This window comes from Engraulis encrasicolus, chromosome 15 (assembly GCF_034702125.1).
Source record: "Engraulis encrasicolus isolate BLACKSEA-1 chromosome 15, IST_EnEncr_1.0, whole genome shotgun sequence".
Lineage (NCBI taxonomy): Eukaryota > Metazoa > Chordata > Actinopteri > Clupeiformes > Engraulidae > Engraulis > Engraulis encrasicolus.
In genome coordinates, this window is record NC_085871.1 from 1160051 (window position 1) to 1179168 (window position 19118).

The window sequence follows — 19118 nt, forward strand, 5'->3', positions numbered from 1 at the left end:
TCTCTTATCCACTCTTAAACATGGGAAAGACAAAGGAACACAGCATACAAGTGAGGCAGATGTGCGTCGACCTTCACAGGTCAGGCAGAGGCTACAAGAAGATTGCCACTCAACTGCAGCTGCCCATATCCACTGTGAGAGGAATAATTAAGAAGTTCAAAACAACTGGAACAGTGGTAAACAAGCCTGGACAAGGACCCAAGTTTATTTTGCCACCACGCACAGTGAGGAGGATGGTAAGAGAAATCAAAAGATCTCCAAAGCTCACTGTTACAGAATTACAACAAATGGTAGCATCCTGGGGTCACAAAGTCTCCAAATCAACCATCAGGCGCTGTCTACACGCCAACAAGCTGTTTGGGAGGCATGCACGGAGAAAACCTTTCCTCACTCACAATCATAAACGCAAGCGTCTGGAGTTCGCCAAGCGGTATTGGGACTTCAACTGGGACCGTGTGCTTTGGTCAGATGAGACCAAGATTGAGCTTTTTGGCAACAAACACTCTAAGTGGGTCTGGCGTACCACGAAAGATGCGCATGCTGAAAAGCACCTCATACCCACTGTGAAGTATGGGGGTGGGTCAGTGATGCTGTGGGGCTGTTTCGCTTCCAAAGGCCCTGGGAACCTTGTTAGGGTGCATGGCATCATGAATGCTTTGAAATACCAGGACATTTTAAATCAAAATCTGTTGCCCTCTGCCCGAAAGCTGAAGCTGGGTCGTCTCTGGGTCTTTCAGCAAGACAATGACCCTAAACATATGGCCAAATCTACACAGAAATGGTTCACCAGACACAAAATCAAGCTCCTCCCATGGCCATCTCAGTCCCCTGACCTCAACCCCATTGAGAACCTGTGGGGTGAGCTGAAGAGGAGAGTACAGAGGAGAGGATCCAGGTCTCTGGATGATTTAGAGAGATTCTGCAAAGAGGAATGGCTGAAGATCCCTCTTTCTGTCTTTTCCCATCTTGTGAAACATTATAGGAGAAGATTAGGTGCTGTTTTGTTGGCAAAAGGGGGTTGTACAAAATATTAACACCAGGGGTGCTAATAATTGTGACACACATTATTTGATGTCAAATAATTATTTCTTTATGTGGGATTTTTTCCCCACTGAATAAATGCACTTGTATTGAAGGTTGGATTTTTCTCTTTTTTTCCATTAAGGTCCCATATTATTTAGAAAAAAAAATTAATAATTGGAAGCTAAAAAACACATCTCAACCAGGGGTGCCAATAATTATGGAGGGCACTGTATGTGTTTTTTTTATATGGGTCATTTCACCTTGAAATCAGACACTTTGGGACCTGAACGACACCGATTTCAATCATACTTGCTGTGCTTGTTCAGTAGCAAGGTAACACCCCAGAACTGCATTTGTGTGAATCTGACATCAATATTAAGTGAGAAACAGACTAGCAAAGGTTTACATATGAGGGTAGGACACTATACATTCAGCCTTGATTACATCAGTCAGTGTAAGTCACAAAAAGATGTCTGAGTTGTTGTTTGAAAGCTCTATTCATGAATTATAATGCATTGAAAAATTAAAAATTGAATATCAAAAAAACGTATATTTTAAATGGCCGGTTTCTTGTCTAAACATAGCCTGTAAGGTCATAAACATTGTTGTTACAACACCTGAAAATGGGGTGTTTGGATATTTATTCATTTCAGAGATAATGGGATATAAAGGTTGAAATGAGTTGTAATGAAGTAGTAATAGAGTAGTGTCAGGGACAGGACTGGACTGGCCATCTGGCATAACAGGCATTTTCCCTGGTGGGCCCTGGCATACATTCCTCAACACATGCTAGCCACTAGTTGCCATCATATACAGCTACAACATACCCTTTGATGCTTGAGCATTTAAAAAGTTCCTTTACTGAGCTTCTTCTTTCAACCCTGCCTTCTCTGAATGCTTAAAATGGTCTAGCTTCCACTGTGTCCATTGACAATGGGCAGAAGCTGTGTAGTTTTAGAGTTCCTGGAATAGGGACAGACATGGCTGCAGGGCCCACCGGGAAAATGCCCGTTATGCCAGATGGCCAGTCCAGCCCTGTCCGTGACACTACTCTGACTATTACTACTTCATTACAACTCATTCCAACATTTATGTCCCATTATCTCTGAATGAATAAAGAACCAAACACCCCATTTTCAGGTGTTGTTTATGACCTTACAAGCTATGTTTAGACAAGAAACCAGCAATTTTAAAATATAAGTTTTTTTGTGATATTCAATTTTTAATTTTTCAATGTATCATAATTCATATTCTGAAGGTTGTTGTATTCCATGCTGTTTGAGGTATTCTTTGAAAGCTCTTTTCTGGCTCTACAAATTACTCAGACATCCTTTTGTGACTTACACTGACTGATATAATCAAGGCTGAATGCATCGTGTCCTACCCTCACATGTAAACCTTTGCTAGTCTGTGTCTCCTTTAATATTGGTGTCAGATTCACAAAAATGCAGTTATCTGGTGCCATCTTGCTACTAAACAGGCACAGCAAGTAAGCTTATGATTGAAATCCGTGTCGGTCGGGTCCCAAAGTGTCTGATTTTATGTGAAATGACCCAATAAAGCTTTTTGTATGTTGAATCTTGACAATCGCTGACAGTTGACATTCATGATGCATGTTTCTTATGTGCATATATTATATATTAAAAGTCTGTAGTTTACTCAATTTACAGACATTATGACCAGGTTTGTCTTAATTTCACAGCTTCCTGTTTCGTCTGGTAACTTAAAGTTCTTGGAGTTCTTCCTGAAGAAGTAGGAAGAAAAATTGATTATAGTTGACTTAAAAAAAAAAAGATTATGGTGGACTTGAAAAATATCAACCTCTTCTTCATATCATCTGTGCCCAAAGACTTGTGGTGTTCTCAGTAGAGCCAGTCAGTAGTAGTAAGCTTAGAGGCTAACCAGAGTGAAATGTGCTCCAGTCCAGATGGATGGGTGTGTTTTCACGTCAGGGGGGTGTGCTGTGGACAGAGTGGTGTGTTGCACTGGTAAGGGTGTGTTGCTGAGAGCTGTGTGTTCATGGCGAAGAATGAGAGAGGATGTGTGTACACAGTGAGGCTAGGCTCGTTGCGCTGCTGTGTGAATGGGGCGCGACCTGCCCCGTCTGCTGCGTGTGTCAGTCAAGACTGTGCCACTGGCTGGGGTCTAAATAAAGCGGCCCTGTGTGGCTCAGAGGGTGGGATGGAGGCCAAGTGACGAGTACTGTACGGACACCATGACGCTGCACAACAGCGGCTCCGCACAAACCCACCCCATCCTCCCCCCTCCCCCATATGCTGCAGTGCACACGCCACCAAATGTATTATTTTGCTATCAGATTAATAGTGCCTACCTGCCACCACAACCAAGTTGATGCCAGCACAGTAACACTAGTCTTCACTGAAATTAAAATGAACCTGAAACTAAAACGTGTTCACACTGTACACAGAAACGGTGGCCTTTTGATTAATTCTGGGAAACATCAAACACAATGCAAACAAAGTAGCTTAATAGGCCATTATTCATATTTACTACATCTTTGTCAAACTTGATGACACACCTCCCCAAAGAATCATGTTGCCTAGGTATCGAATTCTCTGATTGGGAACACCAAAACTAGAAGCTCTTCCCATTGCCACACTCTCGGCCCCTTGTTCCAGCCTTTAGACCACGCACACACGTACGCGCACCCACACACACACACACACACACACACACACACACACACACACACACACACACACACACACACACACCGCCACCGCCCTAATGGTGCCACCACCCACTGACTTCTGTTGCATCAGTAGCCCATCCACCCCACCAGCCCCCTACCAAAGCCACCAGTGGTCTTTTTTGGGAACATGCCTGCCATGCTTGTCGTGTGTGGTGAAGTCGACCCACTGGTGGGGGTGAGCTCCTAGGAGTGAGCGGACGGCTTCAGCCTCCATCAGCATGTAGACACAATCATTTTGTACTTGCTGGTACATTTGTTGGTTAAATTCAAATAGCACAAATAAGCTCTTTAGGACCTGCTTCTGCAGGCTGCTAAGTATTGTGAAATGAATAAACTAATGGGGTACATTCTGGTGACCTGTTCTTACCATAATAACCCTTGTACTAATTTCATTCGGAGAGGGTTTGGAATGGCCGAATTGAGATACGTAATAGTGGGAAGGGTGAATTCCATTGAAATTTGAAATCAAGCCAAGGCTCATTTATGTCCCCTGCCCTTGCCCCCTGATCCTTGTTACTGGTTGTACGGTTTGCAATTAACATGCTGGCCAAAGAGTATGGTCTGAGGTCAGCTGTCTACAATGTTATATTGAGCCATCTCTTGGATGACTATTTCACAGCCTATTTGGGGATGTAATGGTCTTAATGCTTGAGGTTTTTCTCAAAGCGGCTTAAAGCCGGTTTCACATTGTAATCCTGTCAACTAAACAGATAGACATTGTAGCGGTTTGTTACCTGGCAGTATTGTGTATTTTCACAGTTCAGTGTGATTTTGCACATTTGGAAGACATGTGACTGTGTGTGTGTGTGTGTGTGTGTGTGTGTGTGTGTGGTAGAGAGGTGTGACACTTGGCCTCACAGGCCGCCAAGTCTGAATCACAGCCTTAATAGGTCAGTCATTTTGTTTGTTTTGGCATCCATTGTTATTGGGACTGAGTCAACATAACTGCACTTGTTATAACTTTTCTGACAAACACCATCCAGCCCTTTCGAATTCTTTTCGCGAATCTGCCGTTAAGACAATATTAGCTATGAACTGGAAGTTCACTTCCAAAGCAAAAGCAGAAAATACCACTCCCCCTTCCCATTTTCCATTTTCATCTCCCTCCAGTGTTTTTGCACATCACACAGTCCCCTCTGTGGATTGGCAGGCAAACAGCTAAGTTTATGTGCTTGCTAGACATTGTTTCTTTCCAGTTTATGATGCACATGTAGTCTGTTGCCCACCCAGTAGGGGTGGTACGGTTCACAAAAGTCACGATTCGGTCCATATCACGGTTTCAAGGTCACGGTTTTCGGTTTTGTACGGTTCTGTTTTTTTTTTTTTAAATAAATAAAATTCATTATGCACTGGAAATGTATAATATAAAAATTAGAATGAAAATGAAAGTGAAAGTGAAAGCCCATTTTCCCACGAAAGGAACGCAATCAAGGGAAAGCTTTAACACAGTAATTTGCTTCAACGTAATGACTGTGGAGTGAGGTTTACATGCTCCAGTCAGTGGCACTTCAGTTTCTGTGTCTTTGTTCTTGGTTGTAATTGGTTGTAATTGGTTGTAGCGTCATCCATAGCAGTTTTCCTAGATCCCGGGGAAACCCACCACTCAGAAGTCTTTTGGCCCATTACGTGAGATAAGTGACGGTCAGATTAGGCTGGATGATCTTTGTCGTCATGATGGCCAGACTAGTGCCCCCATGCACATTGCGCAGCACTTACTTATAGGGGGCTGTAAATCCCAGCCTCCATGACGATACGATTCGATATCGATTTTTCAAGGCAGTGATTGGTGATTTTCAAAACTCAAGAATGCCCCATGTTGCCCCAATTACTTTTCCACTTCTATTTTGTTATGGAGCTAGGGCAGGGCCCAACCATTCAATTATTTCGATATTCAAGAATACCCCACCATACGCTACAATTCTTTCTATCTATTATTATTTACACCCTGACTTAGTTATGTATTGACATTTATTACTGCTCTTTGGTATGGCGTTAGTGACACAGTGCTTTTTTGAGCCTTGCTGCAACATTATGTCTGGAAAAAATAATGTGAAACTTCATATTGTGTAACTTATTTTTTTAGGTTGGGACTCTTTGTGATATGTTGTTTGAAATTTGTACGCTTACTTGGACGGTGTGTGTGGCTGGAATATGTGTTGTGGGTAGGGATGCAAATTATCGATTAATTCATTAATCATTAGTTGATAGTGTTATCGATCGACTTTCGATTAATTGATAAGCGGCGTTTTTTTCACCTGAATTTCATAGGGCCTTTTAAAATATCAGCTAAATAGTTAAAATACTGTTTGTTAAAACAAAGGCCTATATTGTTATATTAAATTATATTATGAGAATTACATTATGATCATTTAGCCCATATTGTATTATGTTATCTTATATTATATATTCCTCAAGTAATTATGCATTAGGAAAAGAAAGCAGACATGTTTTCTATGGCATCTCCACATCACCTTTGGGGGGGCATTGCTTGGTTTCACCCAGGAGTGAACTAGTAGCCCCATGCCCCCTCTATGTCGCCTTGCTGTTGCCTGAGATATGATGACAGACAACGTTGAGTGAAACGTGATCAGACTCAGAACTTGTCTGCATATAGGTGTGTCAGCCAGCATGATCAACCACAAGCATTTTAATTTTATACGCTTCAAAATAAAGAAATGCTATATTTTGGGTGGTGTGTTGTCCATGATGCATAGTAATGTCAACAAAGTTCGTTTCTGAACAAAAAAAAAGCTATTTCCTGTGTCTGTAAGGAGAGCTAATAAGCTAACAGGCTCCATTGAGAATGAATGGAGCTATGACAACAACACTTACAGCTAACATGGATTTGAACAGATGGTGCTCCTCTTCATGCATGGTCATATATTACCATGCCCAGTTCAGCTAATACTAGTCTTGATATCTGACAGGGTGTTAGTGATTAAAATTACAGCTCACAATTTGAAATGACTACGTTTGTGATTTCGCTAGTTAGCACGCTAAGCTAACATAGCAAGCTTAACCATACAGTGAAATGCTGCTTGCAGTGACATTTGCCTGTGTTGAAAGATCGTTTTTCTCATAATTCAAATAGTAACAACTTACACCATTGGGCTTGGCATAATCACAGATTCAAGTACACATCTCCAAAAGACCCACAAGAACTCTAGAAGTTGCAATGACGATTTAATAGATAAAATCTGCGCACCATGGATTTGAATAGGCCTAGAACTAGAACTACTCAACAGTCTCTAGCGCCCTCTAGCGATTAATCATACATTTTGATCGAGCAACCTCTTGCTCGACAACTAATCTAAAGTCGATTAATCATTTGCATCCCTAGTTGTGGGTGTCTAATTATTTCTTGTTTCTACTGAACAACGACTGTATACGTTTTTGTACACGCCACAGTGACGTATTGCATGTAGAATATAGATATTCTCTGTTCTATTCTACTGGCCTCCTCCTGAGCCATGGGGCCATTCCTGGATGAGTGTTGTTATCATTGTTATATCAACTGTCATATTTCGAATGTCATTGTAGTTGTCGTTGCTTATTTCGGGAGCTCTTTGTCCATCCCTTCCTCCAGTCTTACTTTCCGTCTCTTTCCTTCCTCCTGCGTCCACAGGCCTCATGTCCTGAGCTATGGGGGCCTTCCTGGACAAGCCCAAGACAGAGAAGCACAATGCCCACGGCGGGGGTAACGGTCTGCGCTATGGCTTGAGCAGCATGCAGGGCTGGCGGGTGGAGATGGAGGACGCGCACACGGCAGTCGTGGGCCTGCCACACGGGCTGGACGACTGGTCCTTCTTCGCGGTGTACGACGGGCACGCAGGCTCGCGCGTGGCCAACTACTGCTCCAAGCACCTGCTGGAGCACATCCTCTCCGGCAGCGAGGACTTTGGGCCAGGGCCCGCCGATGTGGAGGGCGTCAAGACCGGCATCCGCTCGGGCTTCCTGAAGATTGACGAGAATATGCGAAACTTCACCGACCTGCGCAACGGCATGGACCGCAGCGGCTCCACGGCGGTGGCGGTGCTGCTGTCGCCCGAGCACCTGTACTTCATCAACTGCGGCGACTCGCGCGCCGTGCTCTGCCGGTCAGGCCAGGTGCGCTTCTCCACACAGGACCACAAGCCCAACAACCCACTGGAGCGCGAGCGCATCCAGAACGCCGGCGGCTCGGTCATGATCCAGCGCGTCAATGGCTCGCTGGCGGTCTCGCGTGCCCTCGGTGACTACGACTACAAATGCGTAGACGGAAAGGGTCCCACCGAGCAGCTGGTGTCGCCGGAGCCTGAGGTGTATGAGATCGCGCGGTCCATGGAGGAGGACGAGTTTGTGGTACTGGCCTGCGACGGCATCTGGGACGTCATGAGCAACGAGGAGCTGTGCGAGTTTGTGCACTCCCGACTGGAGGTTTACGACGACCTGGAGAAAGTGTGCAACATAGTAGTCGACACCTGCCTACACAAGGTATGCCTGCACAACCATTCTCCTTACAACTGTCCTTCCTTGTGCACGTGGCCTTGTGATGTCACACAACGTCATTGACAACCGAAGTTTAATTTTAATGTCTCGCAAAAGCGCAATTTAACGGTCATTTTCTCATTTGCGATTGCGATTTATTGGGGTTGCAATGGTACAGTGTGCCCATGATACGGTCACAAATATAGTTTTGGGTCAGTTTCAGGTGTTTTTTTGTTGTTGTTGTTTTCCTTGCATTTAATATCGCACCTTACCAAGGACTGAGATATTAAATTAAAGGAAACAATAAGACATTGAGTAAATCAAACAATCAATTTATTTTTTATCTAAATGTGACCGGAATTAACAAATGGATTGGCGTACTAAATAACTTTTTCCGGATCCAATCAGTACCATTTTTCACACAATAGCAAACCAAGGATACGCATCCAATCTGAATTCCATTGCGTGCCTCATTTTCATTGCCTATGCTAACACATCAAAGCAGAATGCTTTGAAAATGGATCAAATGCATCATATTGCAGTGTTTTCAATTTCTGAAGTCAGGATAATCCATCTCAGATTGTAGTTTTTGTTTGTGTTTGTCATTAGGGCAGTCGAGACAACATGAGTGTGGTGCTGGTGTGTTTGCCCAATGCCCCGAAGGTGTCGGAGGAGGCTGTGAAGAGGGACACAGAGTTGGACAAACTGCTGGAGTCTCGAGTGGAAGGTAATACCTATTTTTGTGATAATCTGTAACAGGGATGGGAAGCCTTTTTCATTCAAAGGGCCACATCATATTTTATAAAGTCCTCCTCGGGCCGTATTACGAACACAAACCAGCATCTGCATTTTTAGGCCAATATTGAAGTCTTTCTTCGGGTTTCAGTAAACTCACACCGTTTGAGGTGCGTACGGCAGACAATTAGACTCAACTTGAAAAAGAATGGTCCTCACACACTCAGAACTTCATGCAGTTACATTTAATAAGACCAACGTTTCGGCTTACGCCTTCATCATGTTTATGTGTAAGATGACCCTGATGAAGGCGTAAGCCGAAACGTTGGTCTTATTTAAATGTAACTGCATGAAGTTCTGAGTGTGCGACGACCATCCTTTTTCAAGTTGAGGCCAATATTGAAGGCCACCACCTTTACAACAGACCCCAACTTCACTTGGTTGCCTGAAAAAAAATAAAAAAAATTCTTTACAAAACCTGTCATATTTCACATGAAATTGCATAACATTAAAATCATATCTGGGGCCAGATAAGACAACTTAAAGGGCCGTAAACGGAATGGAACTGAAATGGACCCCCACTTAAAAGTTATAACACAAAACAAAAACAACATAAACAAGTCCGTCATCGCTAAAACAAAACGCCAAAACCAGGGAAGAGTCGAAACAAGTGGGCACTCCATGCGGGCAGTAAAGCCAGACAATAAAATATTAGAAGCCAAACGCATACCAATACATTTGTTAGCTCAGCATCTACTCATATGTGAAGTCCACCCATCTCATTAAGAGGCAACTTGATGAAACAAACATTTTTCTGTTTGGGATTATTGTGCAGTCTTCTGACTTCTGACTCCACACGGAGGTGTCGGACCTTTTGATATTGTGGTTGGGGCAGAGTCTAGTCACCACTCCACACCATAATCTATTGTAGGAAATTTGCCCAGCAAAGCTGACGGAGCACTAATCCTCATCTGCTTGAAATACAAAGCAAAAAATAATGCCCTGGGCCATCTTCCTGGAAACATTGAGCATTGTTGCTGTATAGATTGAGCAATACGGAGGAGACATCCTGCATTGACCTGTGCATTAGCAGAAGTCCTTTGCGGCGCACCATTGATCCAACCCCCTCTCTCGGCCTGTTGTCTGTGTTTCTGTCTACAGACCTCATGGAAAAGTCTGGAGAAGAAGGCGCCCCCACCATGGCCCACATCATGCATCACCTCGCCAAAGAGAACATCCCAAACTTACCGCCAGGAGGTGGTCTCGCCAGCAAGTAGGAACACACGCTATTTTAAAGCAGAAATGGCTGGCTTCATGTTTTTTTTTATGTCTGGATTTGTCGTTATTTGTCATGGAAGCTGCTTTGGATGTTTGTGTGAACTGGGGAGGCAAGCTTTTGCATATTTTGTGTTTGTGTGGGACACCACCATTAAAATACTTTAGCATTGATGATTATTTGGGCAAATGACTTCACATCTATGGATTTGTCATTTATCGTTGATGGCCATAGGAACTGTTAGATATTGCTGGCTTAATTTTGAACTTTGGTTATGCGTTCATTTGTTCAGTGCTTTTTTTTGTAGAACAAGTTGGGGAAATGTAGTCTGCTGTAGATGTGGTTTCAGACATGCTTGTTTGTGTGTGCTTTGACACGGCTGTATATCTGTATGTCTCTCCCAGACGTAGTGTCATTGAGGCAGTATACAACAGGCTCAACCCACAGAGAGAAGAGGATGAGGTGAGTCTTCCGTTTTCACTCGCCACTTGCCTGTCTGCACTGTCCCTTTTATAATACTGACCATGCTCACCTCACAGACCTACACCATTGGTGGAACCACAACCTTCTAATGTTGGTTCTTTTGGGTCTGGAGAGATGTACTTTTCTTTAAAACAAAAGAGGGGATTCAGGTCGTGTTCATTTGTCACAAATTGTGCATCATTTCTCTAGACCAAAAGGGGGAGGAGTTGTACTCTATTCACAACCATTTGACTCTGCTGGCAAATAGGCAGGTTGTGTGACCTGTTCATTTCAAGTTGATCAATTCATCTTTGATGATGGCTGTGAATATTGATGTCCTAATCCCCCTTTAGAGTCAGAGGTGGTGTGGGGAGGAGGGTGAGCCGCCACAATACAATATCACCAGAGTTGAATAGCCCACCCTGGCCTGGCCTGTGCACTAGCGCCTCCTGTGCTTGCATAAGATATGCCCTCTTGGAGGCAGGGTTCCCACTGGCAAATATTTGGGAAATATATTTTGTGCTAAAGGTAGAATTTAATGGATTTCAAGGATTCTCGTACAGAACGTTGTCACAAGAAGATTGTCACACTTGTGCGCATATCTGCGAAATTAAATTTCTTTCTTGTTATCGAAAGGTAACAGTTTTGGGCCGAAAACACAAGCATGGAGAAAACATTCACTGATTAACATTGCATCTTTATTCCGTGTTTAAATTGCGTCTTTAGCTCAGAAGATGGGTAGCATTTTGACCTGTTCCCTACAGATGGTGACAACGTCTTACTGCTCAACCCATTCTAACTTTGCCTTCCAGTGGGAACCCTGTATAGGCTCTTAGGTTTCTAGTGTTTTGTTCAGATGTTGGCTGTGCTACAACGTACTCTTTTTATTAATGACGACTCCAAGGTAGGTTGGCCCTCACAGCCATATTCTGAAAACTGAAATATTCTTGCTTCACTGTCACTTACTGTATGTTCTGAAGTGCCTGGTATAGAGTGAATGTGAGTTCCTTAAAACTGTGTTTTGCGTGAGATGCATATGCTCCTTGTGTTAGACCCCTTAGAGTCTGTTAGTACGCCGCCTCTGTAGGGCCTGATGCAGTGGGATTCTCAGTTTTGTCATTTGTATGTATGTCTGTATGAGGTAGGTAGGGGGGCGGGGTTACACACCTGTGTTTTATCACTTCCTGTCTTTCAAGTCTGTGTGTCGTCTGATCCCCGTTTTCCCTCACACGTGGTTATGTCACAATTGGTCTTTGGGTTTGGGCAGTGGGAGCAGTCTCTCATCACATTCCACACACACACACACACACACACACACACACACACACACACACACACACACACACACACACACACACACACACACACACACACACACACACACACACACACACACACACACACACACTCCACACACAGACAGACACACACACACAGAGAGGGAACAGGGACAGGGCAGTGCTGGCACCCAGCCCCTCTGTTCCTCTTAAGGCTCATATAGGGGCACCAGGTCATGCCAGACATCTTCTCTCGCCTTACACTCTTTCTCTTCTCTCTTCTTCTTCTTCTTCTTCTTCTTCTTCCTCTTCTTCTATTTTCTGTCTCGTGTTCTTCCTGTTTCATCTCTCTGCTTTTTTCTTTCTGTATTTCTTTTCTTCATTCTCTCTCTCTCTCTCTCTCTCTCTCTCTCTCTCTCTCTCTCTCTCTCTCTCTCTCTCTCTCTCTCTCTCCTGTATCCTTTCTCTGTATCTCTTCTCTCCCCCCTCCTCACTCCTGCTTCACTGACACTGGGCCCCATCTGGTGACCTCTGACCTCAGGAAGGCGCTGGGGGTTCAGACTCCTCCTCCTCGCGGGCCACGGCGGCCGCCCACCTGCTGGAGGCGCTGCGGCAGTTCCGCCTCAACCACCGCGGCGAGTACAGACACGTGCTGGAGGAGGCCTTGGCCAGCTATCGACAGCCCTACGCTGCCCGCCCACCACCGCCTCCTCCTCCTGCCTCCTCCTCCTCCGCCCCCTCCCTCTCCAGCCCAGGCCACAGGGAGGAAGAGGATGCTAATGCTACTACTACTGCTGCTGCTGCTACTGTGCCCCGCTCCCCTCCGCCCTCCCCTGCCTCACAGTCCTCTTCTGAGGATGAGCAGAAGCTCTCTCCCACTTGAAGATGGACGCTCAAGCAGCAGCAGACCTATCGCATGACCGCCAGTTATACACACATATACACGACACACAAACACACACACCGCACACAATCAACTGCTCATCAACATCCAAACGGTTCCCCTTGTCCATGGCAGTTCCGCGGGCTATGCAGGGCTAATCTCCTTCCGCTCACACACGGCACGACACACGCTCTACTCCTTTCCACAATCGGCCTCTTCCACCTTTGCCCTCCTCCTGAGTGGGGCTGGGTGACGTCTGTGCAGCATAAGCAGACCGATGCTGATGGCTATTTGTTGCTATTTTTGCTTTGTTCATTTTGTTTTTGTGAGTTGGGCTATCAGCAAGGTGGCAGTGGGGTATTCCTCGCCAACAGCCTACCCTACCTGGCGCCGACCCTGATGGTCTGTCTCTGTGTCTCAGCTCTGACTTTATTGTGGAGAGCTTGGTCATTGGTTTGACCTTGTTTGCTGCTGCACACAGTAGCTCAACCCATGACTCTCTGCTGATAACTGAAACACTATTGGGTCCCAGTCTACAGATGTAAACTAGTCAGCAATACTCAAAAAAACCCACCTTCAATTTTATTGTAGTCAGCAATAGGGATGCAAACGATTAATAAACGATGCAAATCGATTAATTTGTTAATTGATTAAAAAACATAAATCGCAATAAATCGACAATTCAACTGACAAGAAACCCAGGTGAAATGGGCATTTAAGAGTGAGTGAATAGTGGTAATATTAAATCACCTTTGGATTAAAGAAATTACATTGAATTCTTTTTAATATAGCATTTTATCTCACTTTTTAGATTTAGTAGGGTTTTTTTTTCGAGAAACATTGAGATTTCGGGGGGAAAACACAGCTTATCAATTAATCTTAAGTCGATCGCTAAGGCAATCAACTAACGATTAATGAATTAATCGATCATTTGCATCCCTAGTCAGCAGTGTAACCCCCACGCCCCACCCCCTCATCTATGCAATTGAGTGCTTACCACTGGCCTCAGCCTTGAGACTTGCCTCGCAACATTTCTCTGCACATAATACCATCCACGCCTCAAGGCGTCTCTCCAGTTACCGTAGTCTAAAGTTTGAACACTGTCGTAGTCCACAGTAAATATTGTGCTGTTGGCAAAGACTAAATATTTCTCCAAAGTGCTGCCTCTGCAGTATGAAGCCACACACCCCCCACCCCCTTTATCAGTACCGCACCATAAAACCTGCCCTTTACAATACAGTTTCTAGCATATAATGCCCAGTGCGCAAACTCTTTCACAAGCGCCACAGCTTGCACAAGCCCACACAGACCTACAGCACAGCTCCGTGTAACCTCCTGACTAAGCACAGTGCTCTTGACTCTTATCTCCTCTCCTGCTGTTTGCAGCAGTGCTCCATAAAGTGGCGTCTCCTCAAAGAGCTGGGGAACACTGCTGTACGTCATAGCTGCCTGCTCATTCAGGGTTGGCTACCGTTTGTGAATGTTTGGGTTGATGCATGTGAGACGTGTGTGAGTGTGAAGCTGAGCGAGAGAGAGAGAGAGAGATTGTGAATTTGTTTTGAGCAATATAAAATTGTACTGATTTGTGTGTGGGATTTCTTCGTGGAGGGGTGGTTAAGGGGTGTTTTTCTCTCTGTAAGTAGTACTGTACATGGTGGTGAAGAAAAGACTCTTTCTGCCATATGATGATGGATGATTGATGTGTTCTATGTTTGCTGTGAGGGAGTATACTCGGATAATGCTGAGCGTAGAGCACAAGTAAATCTGTCGGCGAAAGGATCCAAAAACAGAAGCACAGTCAAAAACGTATTAGCACTTAACCTGAGATCACCTTACAAAGGCAGGTCCAGGAAGCCCTCTTGCTGTACTACTGTTGCCCATCTATTCATCATGGTAATGTGATGTATAGAGACGCAGCAGTGCAGTGCTGCAGACCTGAGTGCTCTGGGGCTGAGCACAGCACTTACTGCTGTCTGCACTGCAGCCTGGAGACTCTTCATGGGATGTCGTGTCTTTTTGCACTCATGGTCACACTGGTGTTTGTAAAAGCTTTAACACGTTTGACTAGGAGGAAAAAGTTTTGAACATGATCATTTGTGTGTGTGTGTGTGTGTGTGTGTGTGTGTGTGTGTGTGTGTGTGTGTGTGTGTGTGTGTGTGTGTGTGTGTGTGTGTGTGTGTGTGTGTGTGTGTGTGTGTGTGTGTGTGTGTGTGTGGTTTGTTTTCTGACCGACCTGCTTGTTATCTGAATGTATTATCTCCTTGTTTTAGTAAAGGGCTTTTGGCTCAGGACTTTGACGCTTAGCTTCTTAAATGAAATATACTATACACATAATCACAAGAGTTTCTTTACATTTGGTTTAATATTGTGTTTGTTTATGCCATTAAAGCGTTTGAATACAGTGTTGAATGGTTTTGGTTTAGCAGTGAATCTATTTTTCTTTTGCCGTTTACAAGAAAGCTTTACAAATAAATGTTGATGGACTCTCCCCAGTGCCTGAGTGGTGCCCCCTTCCCCCCCAGCACATGACTGTGTCATAAATGAGTCATCTTTGGATCTCAGGTCAAATAATAAAGGTTATGAAACGCATACAAAGTGTGTCGTCCTTTTATGATTCCAAACTGTAGTGCTAGATGTTCCATGGTGCTCTGTGTTGCGCACCAACAAGGGGTCCCACAGTAGGAAATGTGTTGCGTTGGTTTAAAAAAAGACCACCTCATACACTGTGTTCAGTTTTTTCTGCCTTTATGTTGTGCGTCTTATGGCTGTGTTTACGTTTTGGGGAATATGTTAAGGAGTCAATACTTTTCGTCTTGTTTTGTGTTTTCATGTCTTCTTATGTATACTTTGTTTAGGTGTTTTGACAACATGTTTGTTTGTTTATACTTGTACACAGTCCCTTTGTGATTCAGTGAAATTTTGGTTATTGCAAAAAAAAAAAAAAAACGTAAGAGGCTCACATATGGAAGCTGTCCTGTTGTGTTGGTATACATGAAGCCAACTGTGGGGATGCTGCAGACCTATGTACACAAGGAATTACTAGATTATGACTTTCTTTGCATTTGTTTTGCTATTCTCTTTGCCTTGTTGCTGATTTTCCTTCCTTCATTGGTCTGACTTTTTTGTCTTGTCTTTTTTCCCCTTGTGGCAGAACGGTGGCGACCCGGACGAGCCCTGGTAGCTGAAGGAGTAAAGTCACCTCCATCTCCGTCTTCAACACCAGAATGTCCTCAGTCCACACAGAAGGAAATATCCTCATCCACTTTTTTGTTTTGATTTTTTTTTTAATTCCCAGAGATTCATAGGAAATGTTTTATTGCTGTGTTTGGCTAAAACACAAAGGAAATTACACAGACATACACACATTCTTTTTTTTTTGTACAGTAGATACCATTTTTTTCCCTCATCCTTTTCTGTGATTTCCACAATCTTGCCTCACACCCACTACCTTTTGAGAATCACAGTGGTGCGTCTGCAAGGTATTTTGGCTTAGGTGGCTCCTGTGGTGAACTCTAGATTTTTTGTTTTTGTTTTTGGAGCCTCACAAGGCTATGCAGTGCCAACACCTTACTGGGTCCTTCTAAAGAGCGGAGGGTGGGACAGTGTGCTTCAGGACTCTTTACGTCACTGACTGTCTCTCTCACAAACACACACAGGCACACATGTACCAATTGCACAGACTCACGTCTTTTGTCTTTCAGCTCTAGCCAAGACAAGCTATACAAGTCCAACATGGTGCTGTGTTCTGGCTTCACGCGTTCAGTCGTCTACCCTCCCCTGAGCAACCTGTCGGCAGATGCTCTTGCTGATGTCCCTGGGGTGGGGTTGTTATGTCTGACTAAAAGACAGGCATGGGAGCTGTAGGAGAGACGGTGTGGCAGAAAAATGAGCCTTTAGGTCCCAGCCGAGCCCACTGTCCCCGCCCTACTCTGTCCAGTGTATGTATCTCATCCGGTCACATGATTTGCTTTCCTCCATCTTGCCTTCTGTTTTTTTTTCCTCTCTTTGAACTGTTGTAGATTTTGAAATGGATGATTTTCTGTGGGAATGATATAGCGTTTTAAAAGCTCTTCTGAAGAAGCAGTCGAAGGGGTCAGATTGTATTGGATAATGGGTAATGTTTGGATTGCACTCACATTTGAATACAGAAACCTATATATAAAAAAACAATAAAATATTTGAGAAAGTTGAGATTGTTAGAGTATTTCTACAGTACAGTGCAGATATGTTTGTAGATATAACTCACCGGAAGTGCTCTGAAGATTAAAAGACAAAACACCAGTAGGTAATAGTTACGATTTCTTAGCTGTCTCAATCAACCTAGGGGGTAAATGAATATGCGTAATCGTTGCTTTTGCAGTTCAAAAGCTTCACAACAATGAATGGTGACCACTGTGTACTCCAGATTAACTATTCTGCCAGCTGCACTACACAACATCCCCACACACAAATCTACACCCGTGTCAAGCACTGTTGTGTAGTGTTCTGTTTCTATTGTTTCCCCTGGATGAGCTGATGGACTCTGCACTGTAATTTTTTTTTTATTATTATTTTTTTTTATAAATAAAAGTTCCAGAAGAACTTTCATTTTGCCACTGTGGGGAACCTTGAAAAGTTTCCTGAGGAGCCTAAAAGTTTTGCGAGGAACCTATTGATGGCAAGTTGCTTCTTGGACGTACCCTTAGGTTTTACTTGAAGGTTCCTCAGAGAAGCCAAAAGCCCTTAAGGTTCTTTGAGGAACCTTCAGTTAACCACTGCGTTGGAGCTTCTAAATGGTTCTCCAAAGAACCTTGGGGTTATTCCCAAAGCTTTTGGGTTTCTCCGCTGACATATAGGTTCTCCTACAGTGCAGCTTAGACATTCTTTGGGGGACTTTTATGTTGTGCGATGTGCCTCGGATCTTCAGCTACTACTGTGACCGGTGGTCTGGCCTGGCAGAACCTCTGCCGGCCGCGTTGTGTGTATAGTGGCGATCAAGTGTCTTTAAGGTCTCATTGGAATCTCAACTGAAAAGTGGAATAATCTAATCTGCCCCGGTGTGTAGCTTTAAAAGGAGAAGCTTAGATTTATAACTTTGATTGTACATGTATGAAAATTGTTCCCATTACTCCCCAAAAATCATTAAGATAAAAAAAATAAAAAGTTATTTGCTGAATGAACCTAATGGACGGTTGTGAAGATGATCTATTTTGTGCTATACTCACCTCTCTCAATGACTGAGTGAAATGATCAGTGCAACCAAACATTATTTATAAGTAGTCGTTTATTTATTCTCCCCCCTTGCCCAGCCCACTCATACTCCCTCCTTATGGCTCCGCGAATGAGGTGTTACTCGGAAAACAAAACCGCCTCCTGATCTCAGTCTGTTATTACTAATAAAGGATTTCTCTTGATTTACATTGAAACTATGTGTGAGTTGTCTAATCTGAAGAATCTGAATAAATCACTTCCTAATATTGTATTGAATTAAGGTGTTATAGGCAATGCCATTTGAATCTTCTTTTTTTTTACATAGCCTACCTGTCATTTTGTAATTGTCATACCGTAGATGTATGCATTGAAGTGATATACCAGTGCTTAAATGTAGGCCTACTGTATGTGTTGTGTGAGGTATTGCTAAAAGCTTGTCTTGGGCTGTAACAAATTAGGACACTACAGTCCATGTGCAGGCACTGGTGCTTTTTCTGCTTCTGAACACTAGAGGGAAGAGGAGAAGCAGCTATGTTCTTGCTGACTCTGCTGAGTTTGTGTAGGACTGAAAATGGTTTGCACGTGTTGGTGGAAGTATAAATGTAGTTTCTGCAAGTTACATAAGGCTGCAAGGGCATACATTTGTTTTTATGCACCTGTTGCATATTGTTGAGCAGTGTTCAGAAGATTGAATCCAGCATCGTCACAGTATTTGGTCACTTGAGAGAGATGCAAAGGCATCTGGAGCATGTCAAACGCCTGGCAAAAGAGGTGGAGAAGGAATGAGCTTCATTATTTTTGATGCCCTAAACATCCCTGTGACCTGTAACGGTGTGCATTCTGGATGATTAAGACGCTGTAACCACCACGCCTACAACCCACCCTGAATGTGTCCACCCAAGGCAAGTAGAGTAGTTTAGGAGGGAGATTGATTTGGATTAAGTCCTAAACTGCCCTAAAGTCCCTGACTCTATTGGTGTGGGGGGGTGGGTCAACCAACCCCCAATTAACCCCCCCCCCCCCCCATATAGACACAGACGCACCACACATTCCCCTACTGGATGTCAGGTTGTGCCCCTGCAAGCTCATCCC

The 19118-nt window shown here is 43.9% G+C and overlaps 1 protein-coding gene across 2 annotated transcripts in view; it reads left to right on the forward strand.

Annotated features, from left to right (window-relative positions):
* The window catches only part of ppm1bb (protein phosphatase, Mg2+/Mn2+ dependent, 1Bb), a 33774-nt gene extending 16398 nt beyond the window's left edge, over positions 1 to 17376 (forward strand). The window contains exons 2-6 of one of the 2 annotated variants that reach the window (XM_063216764.1): positions 7362 to 8209; positions 8813 to 8930; positions 10100 to 10211; positions 10619 to 10676; positions 15988 to 17376. In XM_063216764.1, coding sequence (XP_063072834.1) covers positions 7379 to 8209; positions 8813 to 8930; positions 10100 to 10211; positions 10619 to 10676; positions 15988 to 16017 — 1149 coding nt within the window. In that variant the 5' untranslated portion in view covers positions 7362 to 7378 and the 3' untranslated portion in view covers positions 16018 to 17376. Of the gene's footprint in view, positions 1 to 7361; positions 8210 to 8812; positions 8931 to 10099; positions 10212 to 10618; positions 10677 to 12494; positions 15432 to 15987 lie in introns of those variants that run through there. The other variant, XM_063216763.1, reaches the window with a different exon arrangement.
* Positions 17377 to 19118: the final 1742 nt, after the last annotated feature.